Source organism: Callospermophilus lateralis, chromosome 6 (assembly GCF_048772815.1).
Source record: "Callospermophilus lateralis isolate mCalLat2 chromosome 6, mCalLat2.hap1, whole genome shotgun sequence".
Classification (NCBI taxonomy): domain Eukaryota; kingdom Metazoa; phylum Chordata; class Mammalia; order Rodentia; family Sciuridae; genus Callospermophilus; species Callospermophilus lateralis.
In genome coordinates this window covers 99,454,276-99,473,147 of record NC_135310.1, presented here as the reverse complement: position 1 = coordinate 99,473,147, position 18,872 = coordinate 99,454,276, and the positions used below count along the sequence as shown (strand labels likewise).

Genomic DNA, 18,872 nt, shown 5'->3' with positions numbered 1-18,872 from the left:
AACCCCCAAGATCTTTGTTTTATGAAACCAGGATTACAACATGAAATGCCAAATTGCCTGTTAAAAATATGAACTTTAAGAGGGAAAAAAGTTTGCAGAAGAAATTAAGAAGAATAACAAGAGAAAAGAAAAGGAAAAGACTATAATTCACCACTGAAGAAAAATGTAGCAAAGTTCAAAATGCAGCTCTGGTAACTACAAATGTCAGTTGTGAATAACATCAGAAATGGACTCCACATCAGTTTCTGGCTTGTTTAGAACTTTCTCTGGCATCTTCTGACCTCCATGTCCAAATCCCCAGTAGGCTTGGAACTGCCCCATGCATCTGAATATTATCCTGACATATGCTCAAACACTGTATTATAGTCATTCTTGAAGATTCTAAATAACATGTAATCACCTTCCTATGCCAATTATAAACTTATCTTAATAATAAAAACATTCAGTAAGAATGAAGAACTCCCTACCTTGAATACATTAAGTTGCTGATTAATTGTCTCTGTTTCCATACCAACGGGACCTTGTGACTCTTCATGTTCTTCAGCCTTCTGAAGCAAAGTAGAAAAGTTGTTCAATTTGCTGTAGAATTCTTCGAGACGCTCAATTGTCCCTTCAACCTGCTCTTCTCTGGCTTGAGCTCGGTCCAATAACTTGTTACACCGTTTGCTTAAGGCCTCCAAGTCCCTTTTGGCTCCAACAAGGTCAGGAGAGGTTTCTTCTGTGGCTAGCATCATCTTGCAGGTTTTATTGGCATTGTCATTGTTTGCTATGAGGGCTTCTAGTTTCTTCAGAAAGGATTTTATGCCCTCCTTTTGCTTTTGCAATGTTTCCACATCTCTCCCCACTGGAGCCATGCCATCCAGTTCATCATCAAATTCTGCAAACTGGGAAAACATCTCTCGGATGGTGTTCTGGAAATGCCCAATGCCCTGAAGCTTGGTTTCCAAGAATGAACACTTCTCATCAACCTGCTGACTTAGTGTACTATGCTCTTGAGCTAAGGTTTCTACTAGTAATAAAACATCAGAGACTCCCTTTGAGTCTGAGGCTTCTACCACAAGGTCCTGTGCAAGCCTTTTGGCCACATCCACCTGATGCTTCAAAGTCTGAAGTGATTTCTGCTGGGTCTGCAACATGGTCAGATATTTGTTACTGTGAGCCTGGGGTCCCAGGGAGTCATGGACATCCAGATGCTCCTTTGCATACTGAAGCTGCCTTTTAGCTTCTTTGGAAGCTTCTTGAAATTCCTTAAACTTCTGGGCCATGTTCTCCAGGGAGAATTTCTTACTGTGAAGTTGTTCAGTGACCATGTCCACCTTCTGGATCAGTGATTTATTCTCATCTGTAACAACCTCTTTATCTACCTCACAAACACTGAGCAAACTATTGGCTGTATTGTTCAGTAATTCCACCATACCAAAGTGTTGGTCCATTTCCTTCTGCAGAGACTTTAATTTGGCAATAGAATTCTCTGTTTCAGCAGGATCCAAGCAAAATTTTACTTCCTCCAGCTTGTTTTGACATTTATCAATCCATGGCCGGAGAGTTTCTACATGCTCTTTGTACTTGAGGGCTTTTTCCAATGAATCTTTTAACATGTCTTCTCTTTCTTTCACCTGCTTATTAAATCCATCCCAATCAGTTTTAATAGTGTTAAGCTGTAACTGTAAGGCTGCCTTTTCAGACCCATGTGTTTTTAATAACAAATTTTCACCTTCTGCAATGGTTTTTTCATAGATATTAGACTGAGCAGTCAAAGTTTTACTGAAGTCTTTCTGATCTTTAATTAATGTCTCCAAGACATCAAGTTTGGCTGATATTGGGTGAGACTTGTTTTGCTCTTCTTTCTTTGTATCCAGCCAAATCTGAAAATCTCTAGACATTTGCTGAAATTGATGAGAGCTTGCACAGGCTGACTGCAGGTGCTGGACATGATTCTCTGAAAGCAAAATCACAGACATGTTTATTTTACATCAAAGTGTCAATCTATGAAAAGTCAGTAAAAAAAATCTTCAAATTAATATGCAGAGTTGTCTAAAAGCAAGGACTTCTAGCACTGACTACAAGAATTACAAGTGAATTAACTGACAGAGGGAAAGAAGAAGTAAGAGGTAAATACAACAATAAGAAAAAGGACAATTGGCAAGAAGCAGAAGGCAGATAAGAGGAGAGAAGCCTTGATTTGGGAAGTACAAATGCATCAAGCTGCATGGTGTGGTCATACTGCACAAGGTCTGCTTTGCCAGTATCATCTCCATTCCAGAATAGGGAGGAGATAACTGCCAAGGTCTAGATTATGTTAATAATAAAACACTTCTTTGCAATGACTGTTTCATATCTATGGCTTTTACATATTGTGGAGGTTTAATTATTTGCCCAAGATTTTCCAGCTCTGAAGTGGTTAAGTCAGGATATAAACTCATGTGGTCTCTATGGGTTACATTATGCTGTCTCCATATTGAATAAAGTTTAATGTGAAATGATTGCTGTAATCAATAAATACATCCAATAATTAAAAAACATAAATTGAGTATTTACCAAGTGCAAGGTATAGTACTATTTTTCCAACAAAAATAAACATAGCAAAAAAGTTTGTCCTTCCTTGGAAAGACCCTCCTGAACTCCAACAGCACACTATGGTGTCTCTGACAAATACTGGCACAGCTGCCACAGAATTAGTGCTGCAGTAGGTGAGAGAGGAGAACAGGGAAATAAGAGAAATTTCTGTAGAAAAGTTTTCTGTGGCAGAATCAGAAAAAGTAATAGTACATAAGAAAATGACACAAACCCTTTTGAAAAACATTTTTTCCCCCGGGTGAAATAAGACAATGTCACACAGCAAAAATGTTTACATCTTTTAAAAACCAATTTGGGATACCACAGATCAATGAGCCTTCATTAAGTGAGTTTTACTAATTTTTTTGATGGGAATGGAATTGCCTGACCCTTAAACTGTTCTCTGCACTCCTATGCTCAACCACCCCTTCACTCATGCTCAATGAGGCAGGGGCTCTTTAGGGTCCTGGATCATTGGCCAACAGCTTGGAAATAGCAATATCTGATATCCATTTCTGTCCAGGAAATACATGTATCATAAGAGACAAACAAAAACATGTATCATAAGAGACATGTATCATAAGAGACAGACAAACCTGCTTTTTGTTCAATATCCTTAAATGATTTTAAGATGCCTTCCAATTGCCTGCTGAGTTCTGCTTTCAAGTACTCTTCTTTAACCAGTGCTGACAGGTCCTCACAGAGTGCCTGAGCAAATTTTATCTGCTTTGTTTCTTGCTTTATTTCCTGCTTCAGGTTTTGAGCTGTTTCCAGCTGCTGGTTCATGGCATCAGGAAGCGTGTTCACCAACACACTGCTAGTGAGTCTGTCATCCAGCTCACTCAGCTTATCAGAAAGGCTTCTTAGCAGGCCTTGATACTGAGTGCTTTTGACAATGGCCTGGTCAATCCAGTCACATCTTTCACTCAATTGTCCTGTCAAGCCATCCCACTTTTGGGTCACAGCTGCCAATTGCTCTTTCACAATCCCATGTAAAGAAGGGTCTTCTCCAGGTCTGCTCAGAATGCCTTGACCAGATGCTGTTAGCTGTTCATACTGAGGCTTCCGGGTATCGAACTCTTGCAGCAGAATCTAAGGTAAAGAAGGGTAAATAAATACAAACTACTGTATAATTGATTATAGAAGACAGAGTTTTGAACATTCAAAGAAGAAGATATGGTACCAATTCATCTAGTTTTTGTTTGTTTCCTAGTTATTGCTTTCCTAGCTTTTATTTGAAGGGCAGTGCAGTTATCTTATACTAATTCCTACAGTCATGGTATTTCACAGAGATATCTTCATCTAAAATCATCACATTTCCCAAAGGGGAAGAATAACATAAATACTTTTGGCAGCCTGGGCAAAAATGAACAAAAAAGTACCCGTTCAAGTTTTCATACACAAAAAGAAACACTGCCAAGAACGAGTTCATGTCACATGACCACCACATTCATCTTTTCCTATTCATGTTTTTCTCTTTGCATAATTTATGAAATATTCAATAGCATTCCACATTAGAGAACATGTGCAATTATAATTGTGTGTCATGCTCATGACGCACTGATTTACAATTTATAAGCTTTTTTAAACTAAAGATTTATTATTTACAGTCTATTAAAATAATGTTAGAAAATCAAATTGCTCAGGAGACATAGGTTCAATATGACTGTCATTATAAAATGAATGACCCCAGAATTTCTTTCTTTTAGTATATTTACCTACCTTTTATTGTATATTAATCTCTATTTATCCATCTCTGGGAGACTGACTAGAAACGAATATTTCCCCCTGTTATTCATTTTTATCTTTTGTTTTATGTTTGATTATGAACAGATATGAACTAGATCATGTGACCCCCAAACTACCAAGAGTTATTAGTATTTTCAGCTCATGTAATCACCTCCCATTTCTCAAGCCACTGATCACAGCTGAAGAAATCTAACTGGAATCACAATGGAGCTTCTGCTACTTATGTCTGACTTTGTAGATTCCCCACCCCTGCTTGTGGATTTTTCTACTTTGTAATTAGACTAGCCTAACTCACAGGCTTCAAGTTCCCTCTCTGCTTCCCTGACTCCCTGTCCCCTTCTTATTCTGTCTCTCTCCCCCTCAGGACCGTACTGCATGAGTTTTACAAGTTTCATTATCTGCTACTACAATCAAAATGAATAAAACCTCAAAGGAGTAATTTCTAAACAATAAAATTATAACTAGCTTCTCATAAAAATATTAAAAAAGCACATTAATACTTCAGAGAAGGCCTTTTTTAAAAGGGTCTGCACCAACCACAATATGACTGAAATAATCAGGGGGCTTGGTCCACTCATGGGCTCAGGGAGCATACGATGGGATGCCTTATAGCTGCCATTTTCTAAAAATCATAGCTTTGGGGGGAGTTCCCACTAATCTTAGGATGGTGTCTCAGGAGCATCTGAAATATTACAAAGACACTCCAAAGCAGTTAAAGCACATATTGCCCAACGCTAACATGTTTATAATGAAAGCATTTGTCTTGTTAAGTCAAGGTGCTATGCCTGAGCTGGGATATTAGGTAATACTCACCTGCACCTGCTGCTTTTGTGTGTTCAGCATATTTGGGTCAATTGACAAGGGCCCAAGAACACTGACCATCAGTTCTTTCTCCACAAGCCACTGTTTTAAGTGAGCCTCTAAGGTCTGGAATTGGGTTAGATTATTGGAGGATTCTTCCAATTTTTGTTGTCTATCAACTGTTAATTGGTTGAGTTCTTGCCACTTAGAATCTAAAAGAAAAAGGATGAACTGGTATTGGTTTTTACATATTTAATACAATTATAAGAAAACTGTTTGATATTTTTCAAAATATAAATTGGGCAAAGTTCCTTTCATAATTTCTCCTTATTTAGCTAACTGAAGTTCTAACCTAAAAAAAATTAAGTGCATTCAGTGACACAGATTTTATGGACCTGGTGGCTGCATATCAATGGAAGTATAATAAAAAGAACTGAATCTCATTTTAGAAGATATTATGGAATGTGGAAAAGTCCTTAAAGCCAACAGGATCCTGAGAGCTTTCATTCTTCAAGAAATCATTCAATCTGTTTATTCAACAACTAGAACAATAAACATTGATTTTCTTTTTTGAAGTATCAAATCTTCCAAGTATCCTATCTAGGCAAGTGACTGCCAAATGTGCATCTATCCCCAATCATTCTCTCTTATTCAAATCACTCATTAATAACTAGCTGCTGGAAAGTTCCAATAGAAAATCTCACCAACCCTTTAAACTCAACATTAAAACATAAAATTCATCTTACTCCTCTCAAAACTGGAGGATATTTCTGACTTTTAGATTTCTTTCAAAGGCTGCCATCTCTCCCAGGTTGCTGGGAAGCAATAATTCAGAATGTTCTTTTATGACCTCCAAACTTATTGATCAAAAATGCTTTACATTCCTCCTTTACATTTCCAGTGGTGTACTCCATTTTGGTTCTTAACATATTTTGTGAACACCAGTGTTGCTTAAACTTGAGCTGCATTAGAATCACCTAGTAGTGGGGGATAATAAACACAGATGTGGGGGCGGGGGCACCTCCAGGGTTTCTGCAGTAGGTTTGGGGTCTGATAGTCTGCATTTCTAACAAGTCCCAGGGGTGGTGCTGTTCCTAGTGTGGATTCCACTGGACCCAAGAACCACAGGGTTCAGCTAATCAATCTTTTTACTGGAATCGTACTCTTACTGCTTCTCACCTGCAATCCATGTGTTTTAAAATACTTTCCCTTATAACAATATACTAATTTTTGAACATGGCACTTGCCTGTCCATTACCTGTTCAAATCCTTCAATACTTAAATTCCTACCACCCAGATGATAAAATCTGAAGATTCTTTCCCTGACATTCAGGACTTCTCCCAAATCTGGCTCTAGTCTACTGATCCTAGGGAGTTCAACTGAAGTGAATCCGCCAACCTAACCTTGCACATGTTGCTCCATAAACATTTATTGATGGGTTGTGACTAGCTGATTTTAGAGATTTTTTTTCATTTACCATAATATACTAATGGGCTGATTTTAATAGAACACAATCCCTGAATCCTTGTCTATATAATTCTACATGGTGTGTTCCAAACACAATCTGACAACAAAAGAAGGCAATTAAAAAATGGTAGAGAAATAAAAACATCAATAAGTGTTTTTGAAATACACACTCCACACTCCCACTTCTATTCTAAAAGGTCTTGAAAATACTTTACCCAAGTAATTCTGATATCCCAGGGAAGCCAGTAAATTAGGAGCAAACTGGCTACAATGCAACAGGGGTCTCTTTAGTTGGATTACACATACCTATTAACTGAGATCTCTTAGGGTTAACTTTTTTCAAGCTAAAAAATATTTACAGGTTTCTAAATCTATCACAGTATATCTGATTCTAAAGAAAGGATAATACTTAGATAAATATAATGGAACATGTCAAAGTAGAGTACTTATTGTAATAATTGATGGTATAACTTAATAGCACTTACTATGTGCCAGGTACTTTCCTCTGAGCTGTACACACATTAACTTATTGAATTCTCCAAACAATAGTATGTAGGAACAAATATTATCCTTGTCTTACATTCAATTATATATATATATATATATATATATATATATATATATATATCTTTATTTTGTTTATTCATTTATATGTGGTGCTGAGGATCAAACCCAGTGCCTCACATGTGCGAGGCAAATACTCTGCCACTGAGCCACAACCCCAGCCCTTACATTCAATTTTCAACAACATCATGATAAGACATGAGGCTTGTGAAGAAAATTCTGCATCTATAAGCAGTAGTTTTTACAGGGACAGGATGTAGGAGGTTAACTGTGAGTAAAGAATGAAAATCATCAGCCTTCTGTAGCAAAGTACTTTTTGATATTGTTTGGGGGAGAGAAGAAAAGCATGTAGTACAGGGCTGCAGGAGTCTCAGAATTAACCCTAGGAAGAGATCCAAGCCCACCTTTTCAAATAAATGAACAAAAGGAACATGTAAAGTAAAATATAATAAAGCATAAAAATGATAATAAAGCATAAAGGTTACAAAAACTAGTAACAAGAAAAAACATTCATGAAAACAATGTTATTCAATGCATGGCATTTTATTACCACATGTGTCTATTTTCTTCATAAAATAGTTATATGCCAATCCTCAGAAAAAAATATAAAAGGACACTTTTAAATATGCAAAAATGGATTCTAAAACATTAAAGAAAATCGAAAAACAAGTGAGGCTATTGGATGTTTTCTGATAAAGATGATAATTAAAAAAAATGATTGAGCTTCTGTTCATGGACTTTGCTCTAAATTATATAACATACCTATTTCTGTCAACATCTGTTTCCATTTGGGGGCCTCAGGAGTATCTGGATTCTCCTCCAACAATTCCGTCAATTTGTCTTTCAACTCCTGTACTTTGTTTACATTTTGCTTTAGTTCTGCCTCAAATGACTAACAAGGGAAAAAAAGTAACTACATTAAAGTATGCCAACATCAAAAGACAAAAACACAATTACGATAGAACTTTTTTCCCTCTAACATGACGAAAAGAGGAAAAAATCCACTGTTAAATGCTCAAGTGGGTGAGGGCCTGGATGCAGCAGTTAATTATTTTCCTTTCTTCCTCTCTGCTAGTCTTCAACTTTGGGATAAAGGAATCCCACAGAGGAACACTATAACCATGGAGATAATGACTCTCGTCCCCATTACTGAGGAAGAATTTCATATTCTCAAACAAACCACCATGGAAAAAAAGCAAGATGACATCAATAAGATCATAATTAATAAGAAAATCAGCTTTGATAAAGACTGCCAGAATTTGAACATCTACTGGGGGATAAGCACCTTTTTGGACAAACCCAATATCCAGTTCAACTATAGATTAATAATCTGTAGAATTTTTTGCCATCATTTTCACCATGGAAAATCATTTCTCCAGTCTGGATAGCTGCGAATACCATCCACTAGAAAGGGAGACATTAGCTGCCCAAATCTATACTAGACACAACAGATCCCTAGTATACTTAGCCCTTAACTAAATATTTTTCAACAGTTGTTTGGTTAATAACCCAGATTTAAACTTATTTAAAGGCGACAAAATTTACTAATACCCAACAGGATACTCATCTTTTGTTTTTTGGGTTTTTTTTGTTTTGTTTTGTTTTGTTTTTTTGGTACTAGGGATTGTATTGAGGGGCACTTAACCACCAAGCCACATTCAGGTACTCAATCTTTATAACGGTAAAGTGCAGAAAATGTGACTATTATCAGTCTCTAGGGAAAGGTCCATTGAGCAAAACTGTTAAACTTAACATCTAGAAAACATAATAAAGCTCCTGACCCCCAAGGCTCAGTTCCAAACATGAATCCACTCTATTCCATGGCTTCAGAATAATATACCTTATTCTGTTCAACCTGACTCTTCACAGCTTCAGTGTCTGTAGGTGTTGGGGTATGATGCCATTTTTTTGCAGTTTTGTTCATTTTCTCCAACCACTGCATCATTGAACTTGATTCTTCCTGAGCCTTTTGCAATTTGGAGAGTTTAGTATTCAGTTCAGTTATTTTGTCCTTGAGTAAGAGACCAAGATCTTCATAACCATGACTTATGTCAGTCATGTCCTTTTTAATGGATGTTAAACCTAGGAAGAAAGAAAAAAAATGATACTGATATATGTTCAGGACATTGGAGAAGAGGTTTAGAAACAGAATTTGTTTTATATAATATTTCCTTCTATTTTGTCAATGATAAACCATAGATCTTTTAGAACTAAAAGGCTAGATCACTTTATAATGCTATTTCATGACATTGTATAATATAAGTGAACAAAAGACTCAAAGGAACAAAAAGGAACAAAAGACTCAAATCATAAAATGTATTCATCAGGCACCAACTCAATAAATTGGTTCAAATAATGTTATTCTAAGTGACAAAATATCTCAAATTAACCAAAAAGAAGGAAATAAAACCAAGTGTCAAACCAAATACTGTGTTAATAGCAAATTATACAAATATGATATTTATAGAAATTGTAACTACTATTTAAATACCATTTAAATAAAGTTTGAAATTTCAATATGACAATTGTTTTCCTCTAAGATTTAGTCTGTCAAAAAATACAAGTTATGTTACTCAATAACCATTTAAAATTACTATTTACCTTTATTTGCCAAAATGTCTTGAGTATTTGTGTCTGTTCCTTCACCATTTATTATTACTCCACCTGCACAAATATAAACACTGAGGTAATCATAGATTTCTTACACTTAATGTAATAAGTGTACCTACTGCTATACATTAATAATACATGACATTAAATCAAACCCCATAAGTGATGATCATTTTTAAATGTTATTACTACTCAAAAATGAATTCAAAACCCAGCAAAGGTCCAATATTTAAATACTCATCTTTACATAAAATTTGTTGTTTGGGGGTACTGGGAATCACATACTAGGCAAACTCTCTATCACATCCTCAGCCCTAAAATTCATTCTTAAAGTAGCAACATGAGCATCTTAAATACCATAGAGTTTTAGCCCCTTTAAACTATACAAATCAATCATTAAATATTACTTCATAGCAAATTGTGATAAAGTTGCTTTATGGCTCAAGTTACATTAATGACAAATTGCTGAAGTTCAGAAGGTGCTCAGTATATACCTATGTCGAAGCATAAATAACTGGCCAGAATGTCCACCTTACTGAAGGACTGAAAACTGTCTGGTGTAGTTGCATGGGGTAATCATGGGCTTAATGGAGGCAGAATGATTGAAAAAGGCATGAGAGAAAAGTCAAAAGTCAAAACAAAACATAAACCCTGTTACTCAATCCACATAAAGCCAACACAGAGAAAGCGCAATGGTTGGAGTGCTAGGGCTGGGTGTATGACCCACCTAAATTTAAATCCCAGCCCCACTAATGACAGGCCATGTGTGTTTGGACAAACTAATCAACCAAACTGATGAGAGCAATAAGACCTCACTTGAAAGACCACTATGGGAACTAAAGATGGTTAACCCATTGCCTAGCAAACAGGAACTACTCAGTGAGTAGTAACTAGTATTTCTCTTTTATTATATAACCATCTAGCATTGGTACCTTTCCTCATAATCAGAATATTTTTTAAAAATCAATTAAACTCTCTCATGCAAGTGTCCATTGGCTGCCTATCCAAAATACAAATGCATTTCCCAAATCAACCACATGAGAACAAGTCTAAACAAATACTTAAACATCTGAATTTAAGTTTGGTTCTTTAAAAAAGAAAAAAAAAAATCTCACACACAACCGCATTTCAGTTGGAAATGAAAACATCCTGTAGCTGCTCAACATTAATTCCTATTATGGCTGCTACTTACCTAAAGTCAAAACAAATAAAGTTATTGTGTATCTATTACAAATGGAAAGGGGACACAAGGAACTAAAATAATTAATACAAAACAGGATTCCTTTTCTTTAAAACAAAACAAAACAACACGTTGACATTTTAGGAAATCTGATTAGTAAAGAAAGGAGAGATCATCTCACCACATATAATACGGGTTTTCCCTGAAATGGGATTAATAGAGTGGAATAAATGGTTGGTTGAGAAAGGCCCAGCTGGAACATCAGTATCACAATAGGGACAGCTGGAGGCCTGGCCAGGCTAGATAGACCACAGAGGGGACCCAGAAACTCAGAATAAGGTTAGAGATTTGCCTTCTATTTTTGGATTTTCAAATCTCAGTAGAGTATGTTTTAAAAACTATACCCATAACTCACTTAGGTTGATTTTACAACAAATATTTACACGTGACTCTCCCCTTCTGTTGAGGAGAGGGGCTCACCATGACCAAACTGTGATATGTTGGCTTTGAAAACACTGTACAGAATAAAGTGGATAGGAATAAAGAAGAGCAGTCCACTCTATAGAAAAGAGCATGTTTCCTCTCCTCACTTCCTTCATAGGTAATTAGAATTGTTTAATTAAATATTATAATGAGAATAGAAATACCTCAAATAGAATTTCAATATTTCCATTTAGTTAAGGTAAAAACAAAAAAAAAAAATGAATTTTACCTGGCCCCACAGTATAATGCTTCTTATTCTAATATATTAATTTGAATACATTTCATTTGTATCTTTTAATAAAATGAAACATGAGAGGAATTTAAGATTGATTATTACAGATACTTTTCCATGACAGGTTTTAGTGTGTTTACAGATGCCTCCCATCTTGCCACTTTCACTTTGTATTTATGTCATTTGTATCATATGTATGATTTTTTTTAAATGGACAAAATCTAAGATTCAGATAATCTTTCCAAATATTTCTCTTTGCTTACATTTGTTTTCCTGTGGTAAATTTGGGAAATGTTTTTGTTTTGGAGAGGCAGCCAAAGGACTAACAAAGGACAAACTACTAATCAGTAACTTTTAGCTGATTCACTAATCTGTGCATTCACTTAAATAACACAAAAATAAAATTAACATGAGTGGCTCCAATTCTTACAGTTTTTGCCTTATAAATAAAGTACATACCTGATTTAACTGCTGCTATTGCTTTCGCAGGGGTAGTCACAGCACTTATAAGGTTACATAGTGAGATCCCACTGTTATTTACTTTCTGAATCTCTGGTGATTTTAAATTCCACTTTTCTTGTAATTTCTTGAGATATAAAAACACATTATTTTTCAGTTTTAATATCTTCAAAGTTGCACATTATAATTCAATTTCTTAAGCATATCTTAAAGCAATGACTACAGGCCCTGATTTGTGGGGCGGTGAATGGAAGAAAAAGACACCATCCCTCTTGGTTCCCACAGCCCAGGTAGCTGTTAACACTGTTAGCAGTGAGAGGGAAATGAGGTACAGCCTATTCTGCATTCTGCTCCTAGCCATGGTGGAAGTCAGGCTATGCCTGGTTCCAAAATAACTGTCAACTGTCAGTGTGTAAGACTACTAGGTACCAGCCAAGTTATAAGATGAAATTCAGTAAGAACAATAAAAATAAATACATGGGAATTCAGAATTCCATTTCACTATTAGTTTTAATCATCAAAATTTCAATGAATTTTCAAAAACATATCTTTCCTCAAATTAGGAGAGGAAAACTGCCTTAACTGGTTGTAGTTTTTATGACTTTCAGTCAGAGGACTAATGACTTGTACACTATTTGCAAAGGAAATTCAAATAACTTATATCTTTGAATACTGGTTGATATTCAAATTCTGAGTGAAGAACAGGATCTTTTACTTGCTATTATAAGAAGTGGTATGAAAATTTAAAAATGAAGTAGAAATTTTGGGGGGAAGGAAACTTGGAAACTAGAACAGCAACTCATTAAAACATCTTTTTTTTTTTTTTTTTAAAGCCTATTAACTGAAAGTTTAAGTCCTTCCTCAAAAGGATCAGTTAAACCCATATCATGATTCTCAAAGATAACTAAAACATACAGTACATACAGAGATCCAACTTACATGATTTTAGATTAAGGAAACTATCTTTCATTACCAACAGAGGAAAATAAAAATTAGTACTAGATATAATGAGTCACCTTAGTTTCTTCCAGGGATTTTCCTAAATCCTCTGCACCAAAAGAAGGCTGCACGATGGGAACTTGCTCTGTTGTTTCTTTTATCCAAGACTTCAATGATTTAACAAGGGCTTGGAAAGCTTCCAGCTGTTCTTGACAAGAAGTTACAGCTTCTTTCCTGGTTAACAAAAATCATACCAAAATGTAAGCCACAAAAGGAGATACTCCAAAGGAATAATTACTAATCAATAATTATTATTTCAATATTGGGCATAACATTAAAAAAAAAAAAAAAACTTCCATGCACAATCTGTTACTTTGACACCAGAGAAAAAGTTTCCTAAGTGTCGAGTGAAATCAGCTAAGTAACTATTTGTCTCTTCCTCAGGCAAAATTCATAGATAGGAGCAGTCAAGAAATCTGCAACCCATATGTAAAGACACTCTCAAATGCTACATAAACTCTAAGACTACATAAACAACTTTAACATTAATTAGATTCAATGAGCTTTGATCTGTCCAGTTTGTATGATGCTTAACACCAGCATGCAAAGAACCAGAAAGGAAGTTGTAATATCACCAACAGGAGGAAAACATCACACCACCTAGTGGTTTCTACACTGTACTACCATCACGTTAATGGATGGGTAAACCAAGTGCTCCTGGAAGATCAGATTTAGGTCTCAAATTGAGATGAAAGCTAGTGACTAGAGAATCTTATTGCCAACCCCCACCCCAGGCCCCATGGAGACACAGGAAGCTTCACAGTAAACTACAGGGATCTTCCGGTATGCTCAGCACCAGGGAGGAGCACACGAGCCAGAACTATGAGTGTGGTGACGCTTGGCATGTGGATGACACGTGTACATATAGGAGTGTGTGGAATACCAGATAAGAACGTGCTACAGCTGGAGTAATTAATAAAGGTTCTGTGGTTTTAAAGTTGGACCCATTTGAAAGAATAAATAACCTACAGATTACCTAAGGAAACCAAGAACACTTTTTCTGTGCAGTATGAATTAAGTAACATATGAGGAGATGGAAAATATAGCTCTGTAAGTAGTATGAACAGCACCTAAAAGTTTTAAGTGGAGAATTCTAAAGAAAGAAAGAAAAGTTTCTGAAAGAGACATGGCCATTTTCTATCTTTTAGAGGGTTTTCCACATAAACCTCAGCAACAGCAGATGTGTATTCTAAAGTAACATGAGGTCAAAATGCAAAAGTTCAGTCACAAGGTTTATCACTGTATAGCTTTTGTAGTTGAAGTTAGGTTTATTCTATTCTCTTGTTTCTTCATGGACTCATGGCTCAGTTACTTTGCTTTATTTTTGTTTTTTGGAGACAGGGTCTCATTAAGTTGCTGAGGCTGTCCTCGAATTGTTATCCTCTTACCTCAATCACCTAAGTCACTGTCATCTATTCTTTAAAAAGTAAACTGTTATTTAAAAAGGAAAAAAAAAGCCATTAAAATCTATATGGAAATTATACACTGCTTATGAATTGAGCCCAGAAAGCAAAGAATCATGAGCTATCTTTTCAGGTTATTTCTGTCTTTGCAAATAAAAATGTGTTATTTGACAAAGGCTTGAGGGATTACAGTGAGTTTAAATCTTTTTCAGTAATACATTACCATCACCATTTTTCATACGTAATGCTTTTTTTGGAGAAAGCATTTGAATTTTCCTCCAAAGCATTTTAAGAAATAATATATTTAATTTTAATAGCAAAAATAAGTCAAAATATAAAAACAGGTAATAACTCTACTTATTCTTAAGTTTTTGAAATTGTTTAAGTTATCTGCACAAGTAAATAAAAGAAACTCATCTACTTACTATCAACCAGAATAAAATAAATTTTCAAGTGCTACTTACTTTTCTTTGATAGTTTCCTCCATTTCTTTGAATTTCTTTGACAAGTTATTTGTTTTTTCAAAAACCAGAGCCTTATCACCTGGTAAGCCATGGTTGGATATCTCCTTCAGGAGGTTATGTAAAACTTCAAGATCTTTCTTGTGTTCTAAGAATTCAGAAGTTGATTCCTACAAAACATTTAGATAGCCAACATAGATGTTTCTGTATCCTAAAGGGAATTCCATTAAGTGGTATATACAGGACCAGAATGGCTCTATTCAGAATTTCACAGAAGAATAAATCTGCCTGGTCAACATAATATGCAGATAGGTTATTTGAAAGAGAATAAAATTCATGTAATTTTAAAATGTACTCTGTATTTTGTTTCTTTCTGGTTTGGTTTCTGGCATGTAAGATGATATTTATAATATCTATGATATATATGATAAGTGGTATTTATTTTTATATGATAGACAAAGGCTTTAAGGCAAAGATGTGATTTGTAGCTTTTAAGGGAAGAATACATAAATCTTTTGTTAGTATACAAGCAATGAAAATGATAATTGATATTTATAATTGTATTTATAATTATAATTCTGCCAATTAATTATGAGTTTGCTTTACTTATTAATCTCCTTGCTCAGTCTCAGGACTATTAAGGAAGACATACCTGCATATACTGAGACAATTCAGTAACATCTTTTCCTGGCACATCTACCTCAGAAAGAGCCTGAGTTTTTGTTTCTAAAAATGTCTGGAGCTTTTCTGAGAGGTTCTCAAAGAGTTCGACTTTGGTTTTCAGCTCCTCCATTTTGGCAAGTTTTTCTTTGTGTTTATGGCTTGCTTCTGAAAACCGAACAGATAGGTCCTTCATTTTAGCTTGCAGTGAGGAAGCAGTGGATGGATCTGTTGTTTCCATAAATTTCTTCACTTTTTCATTCATGGCATTTATACTGCTCTGGCGACCTGCAATATCCTGTTCCAACATCTGAAATACACCAAATATTACATACGCTTTATAGTGATGTTTACAAAAAATGCCAGAGTTTTAAAAATTACTATTCATAACAACATAAGCTTGAACAACCTGTGACTAAGAAGGTTATTAGTTGAAACTAAATGACAACTTTGATTTGTCCCCTGAGGAATCCCATCCCAAATCTCTTCAAGGGAGAGTGGAGAACAGCTGGCTGGTTGCTCAAAAGAAGCAGGAGGCTGCTGCTATTCAGCAACCCTTGGGAACCAATGGAGCCTGGGGATTAGCCATGGTCCTAATTTTTAAATGGCTAGACAACAAGAAGATTGATCTGATGAACCTCATGTGCAGCTGGCTGAAGCAATGACAAACAAGATAGAACTCAATTTAGGTATAAGCCCTCTCTAATAAGCAGTATTCATGAAAAAGTAAATGAAGCCCTTTCTGTCCTCTATCACAGAAGAATCATTGCACACACTTGAGTTTGTGCAAGCACTGTTTTTCACACTATATTATATTCAGGGAACATATCCTCTTCTGTATCCTTAAATTTATGTTAAATCTATCTATCCTTGGAGTTTACAAAACTGTTTTTTTAAGCTATCAATGAAATTTTTTTTTGCTTTTTAAAATTGTCACTTACAGTGTTTTTACTGATGAGATCCTGAAGGGCTGCAGAGTTTAAGGGCACTTGACCTTGTTCTTTCAGAGAACTTTCCACACTTCCCATCCAGTCCAGCATTTCATCTAAGCCATCCTGCACACTCAGGGAGCGGGTCAGGGTTATCTGGAGTTTTTCATTACGTTCACTAACAGACTTGGACAGATCATCATATCTCCCAACAATGTCATCTAGTTCAAACAGAGCAGGAAATGTTAACCACAAGCTCTCTTTGCCCTATTCCTTTTCAAAACAACACCAAGGTGAATCATAAAATTTACATACAAAAACTGGAAAAGGAAAAAGTTTAAATGATAAATTCATAGTGCCTAATCAGATCACTGTCTAAAATCTTAGAAAAATGAAGAAAGAAAAGAATCTAGTAGAAAATAAAAAGTTAAAAACAATTTTTAAAGTTTTACTTGTATACTCTACATTAGGAAAGAGATTTTTGGATGTATTAACATTCAAATTGTCCAAAAGAGATGAATGATCTGAACAGCAAATCTCTGAAATAAATACTAGGTCTCAATCTGGCATTTCAAATTGGTAATACTTGTTAATATAACTATTTGGATAAAAAAATGAGAGTCATAAAACTATTCTCAAGAGATGTATGCACTCATCAAGAATTAACCTTTACATCTAAAATTTATCACTCTCTCACTCACTCTGTCACACATACATATGTGTTAAGCTCCTGTCATTCTTCATAACCTGAAAAAGCATTAAAACTGGCAGAAGCAAATGAATTAAGAAACAGGACAACAATGAAAATTCAATTAAAGGTGAGTTAGGCTTCTAAAGTATACACAAAGGGAATTTACTTAAGTTTAATAGCAAACAGAATGAGGAAATCACAAACTCAATGAGCTAATCTTTACTTTTAATTCTAAAGTTGCTGAAAGATTTAAGAAAAAGAAAAACCCTTCCAGCTTAGTTTTCACTTGAATGTAAAGCTCTCCCCTTTAGCATCCTAGCATCTCATTGTAAGCCACTGAGAAGTTCAAAGAATAGTGCTCTTTGATGTATTCACTTCTCTCTCTCTGGGAAAACAATCTTGTTTTAATTGTGAATTTAATTTATCACTGATTGTCCAAGAATTCATAAAGTATCTTAATTATTTCTGAATGCTTTCACCTGATAACACCATAGATGCTTCAGTAGAAAAAAGCCATGACCTGAAACTCTATAAATGAAATATGTTACATTTGTGTTTGGTCCATGGAACACAATCCAAATAACAAAACATTATTTTGGGTTGTTCTAAAGATGTGAGAAAACAGCTTGACAAATTTTCACTGAATTGAGGTGTTAAGGTTAAGGACTTGGGGATGTAGCTCAGTGGGTACAGTGCTTTCCTAGCATGCTCAAAGCCCAATCCTCAGTAACACACACACACACACACACACACACACAAAAGAGGGGTGGGGTGGGGGAAAGTGGGGGGGGAGAGAGGGGGGGGGAGAGAGAGAGAGAGAGAGAGAGAGAGAGAGAAATGTTAACATTCTGAAAGAGACAGTCATGCCCCCAGTACCAAAACTCAGTGTTGGATCTGATGCTTCCTTTCGGTGGGAGTGAGAATGCTGAGCAGGGAGGAAAGAGGCATATCACAGGCACCAAGAGGCAAAACAAGCAGCATGAGACCTAACTCAAAGCTATGAGCAAAGTTACTCTAAACTGCAGGTTGAGGTTTGCAGGTAAGCTGCTCCTCACCTGGGCAACACCTGGACATCAACAGCATGAGTGACATCAGCGACCATTTAGCCATGATATGCAATTTCCCACACCATCAGGCATTTCCATATAATTAACACATTTTAGTGTTATTGTTTGCTATGGACTGATTATTTATGTCCTCCTCAAATGCACATGTTGAATGAAGCCTAAGCCCCAAAGTGATAGAATTTAGAGGCAAAGTCTTTGGAAGGTGTGATATTGTGATATATTTAAAAATATACATTTGATCTCTGACCATGGCTTCCTGATTTTGAGCTCTTAAAATGTCCTGAGTAACAAGAAACACGAGAAAAATCTTTTGTTCTGATATTTGTTGATCCCACTTCCTGATACAGAGCTCCTAAGACTTTTATAATTTCCTGAGTGTCTGACAGGAGTGTCTTGACAGGACTCCTAAATCTCTTGAAATTTCCTGGGTAAGAGAAGCATCTTTTGTTCTAATGAGGTGACTCCTGTGGGATGCTCCTTGATGGCTTCAGGATGGGGCTGGTTCTCAGGGGGACAGATCTTGTGACTGAGAGTAAACTTGCATCCTCCACCCTCTGACC

General features: G+C 35.7%; 1 protein-coding gene across 11 annotated transcripts in view; it reads right to left on the bottom strand.

The window, feature by feature from the left end:
- Dst (dystonin) overlaps positions 1-18,872 on the bottom strand; it is a 345,440-nt gene that overhangs the window by 88,463 nt on the left and 238,105 nt on the right. For all 11 annotated transcript variants that reach the window (XM_076858540.2, XM_076858545.2, XM_076858542.2 and 8 more), the window contains 11 exons: positions 16,567-16,775; positions 15,618-15,935; positions 14,969-15,135; positions 13,119-13,275; positions 12,103-12,229; positions 9,740-9,802; positions 8,979-9,220; positions 7,901-8,030; positions 5,119-5,318; positions 3,153-3,648; positions 468-1,939 (listed from right to left, as the gene is read on the bottom strand). In XM_076858540.2, coding sequence (XP_076714655.2) covers positions 468-1,939; positions 3,153-3,648; positions 5,119-5,318; positions 7,901-8,030; positions 8,979-9,220; positions 9,740-9,802; positions 12,103-12,229; positions 13,119-13,275; positions 14,969-15,135; positions 15,618-15,935; positions 16,567-16,775 — 3,581 coding nt within the window. The remainder of the gene's footprint in view (positions 1-467; positions 1,940-3,152; positions 3,649-5,118; positions 5,319-7,900; positions 8,031-8,978; positions 9,221-9,739; positions 9,803-12,102; positions 12,230-13,118; positions 13,276-14,968; positions 15,136-15,617; positions 15,936-16,566; positions 16,776-18,872) is intronic.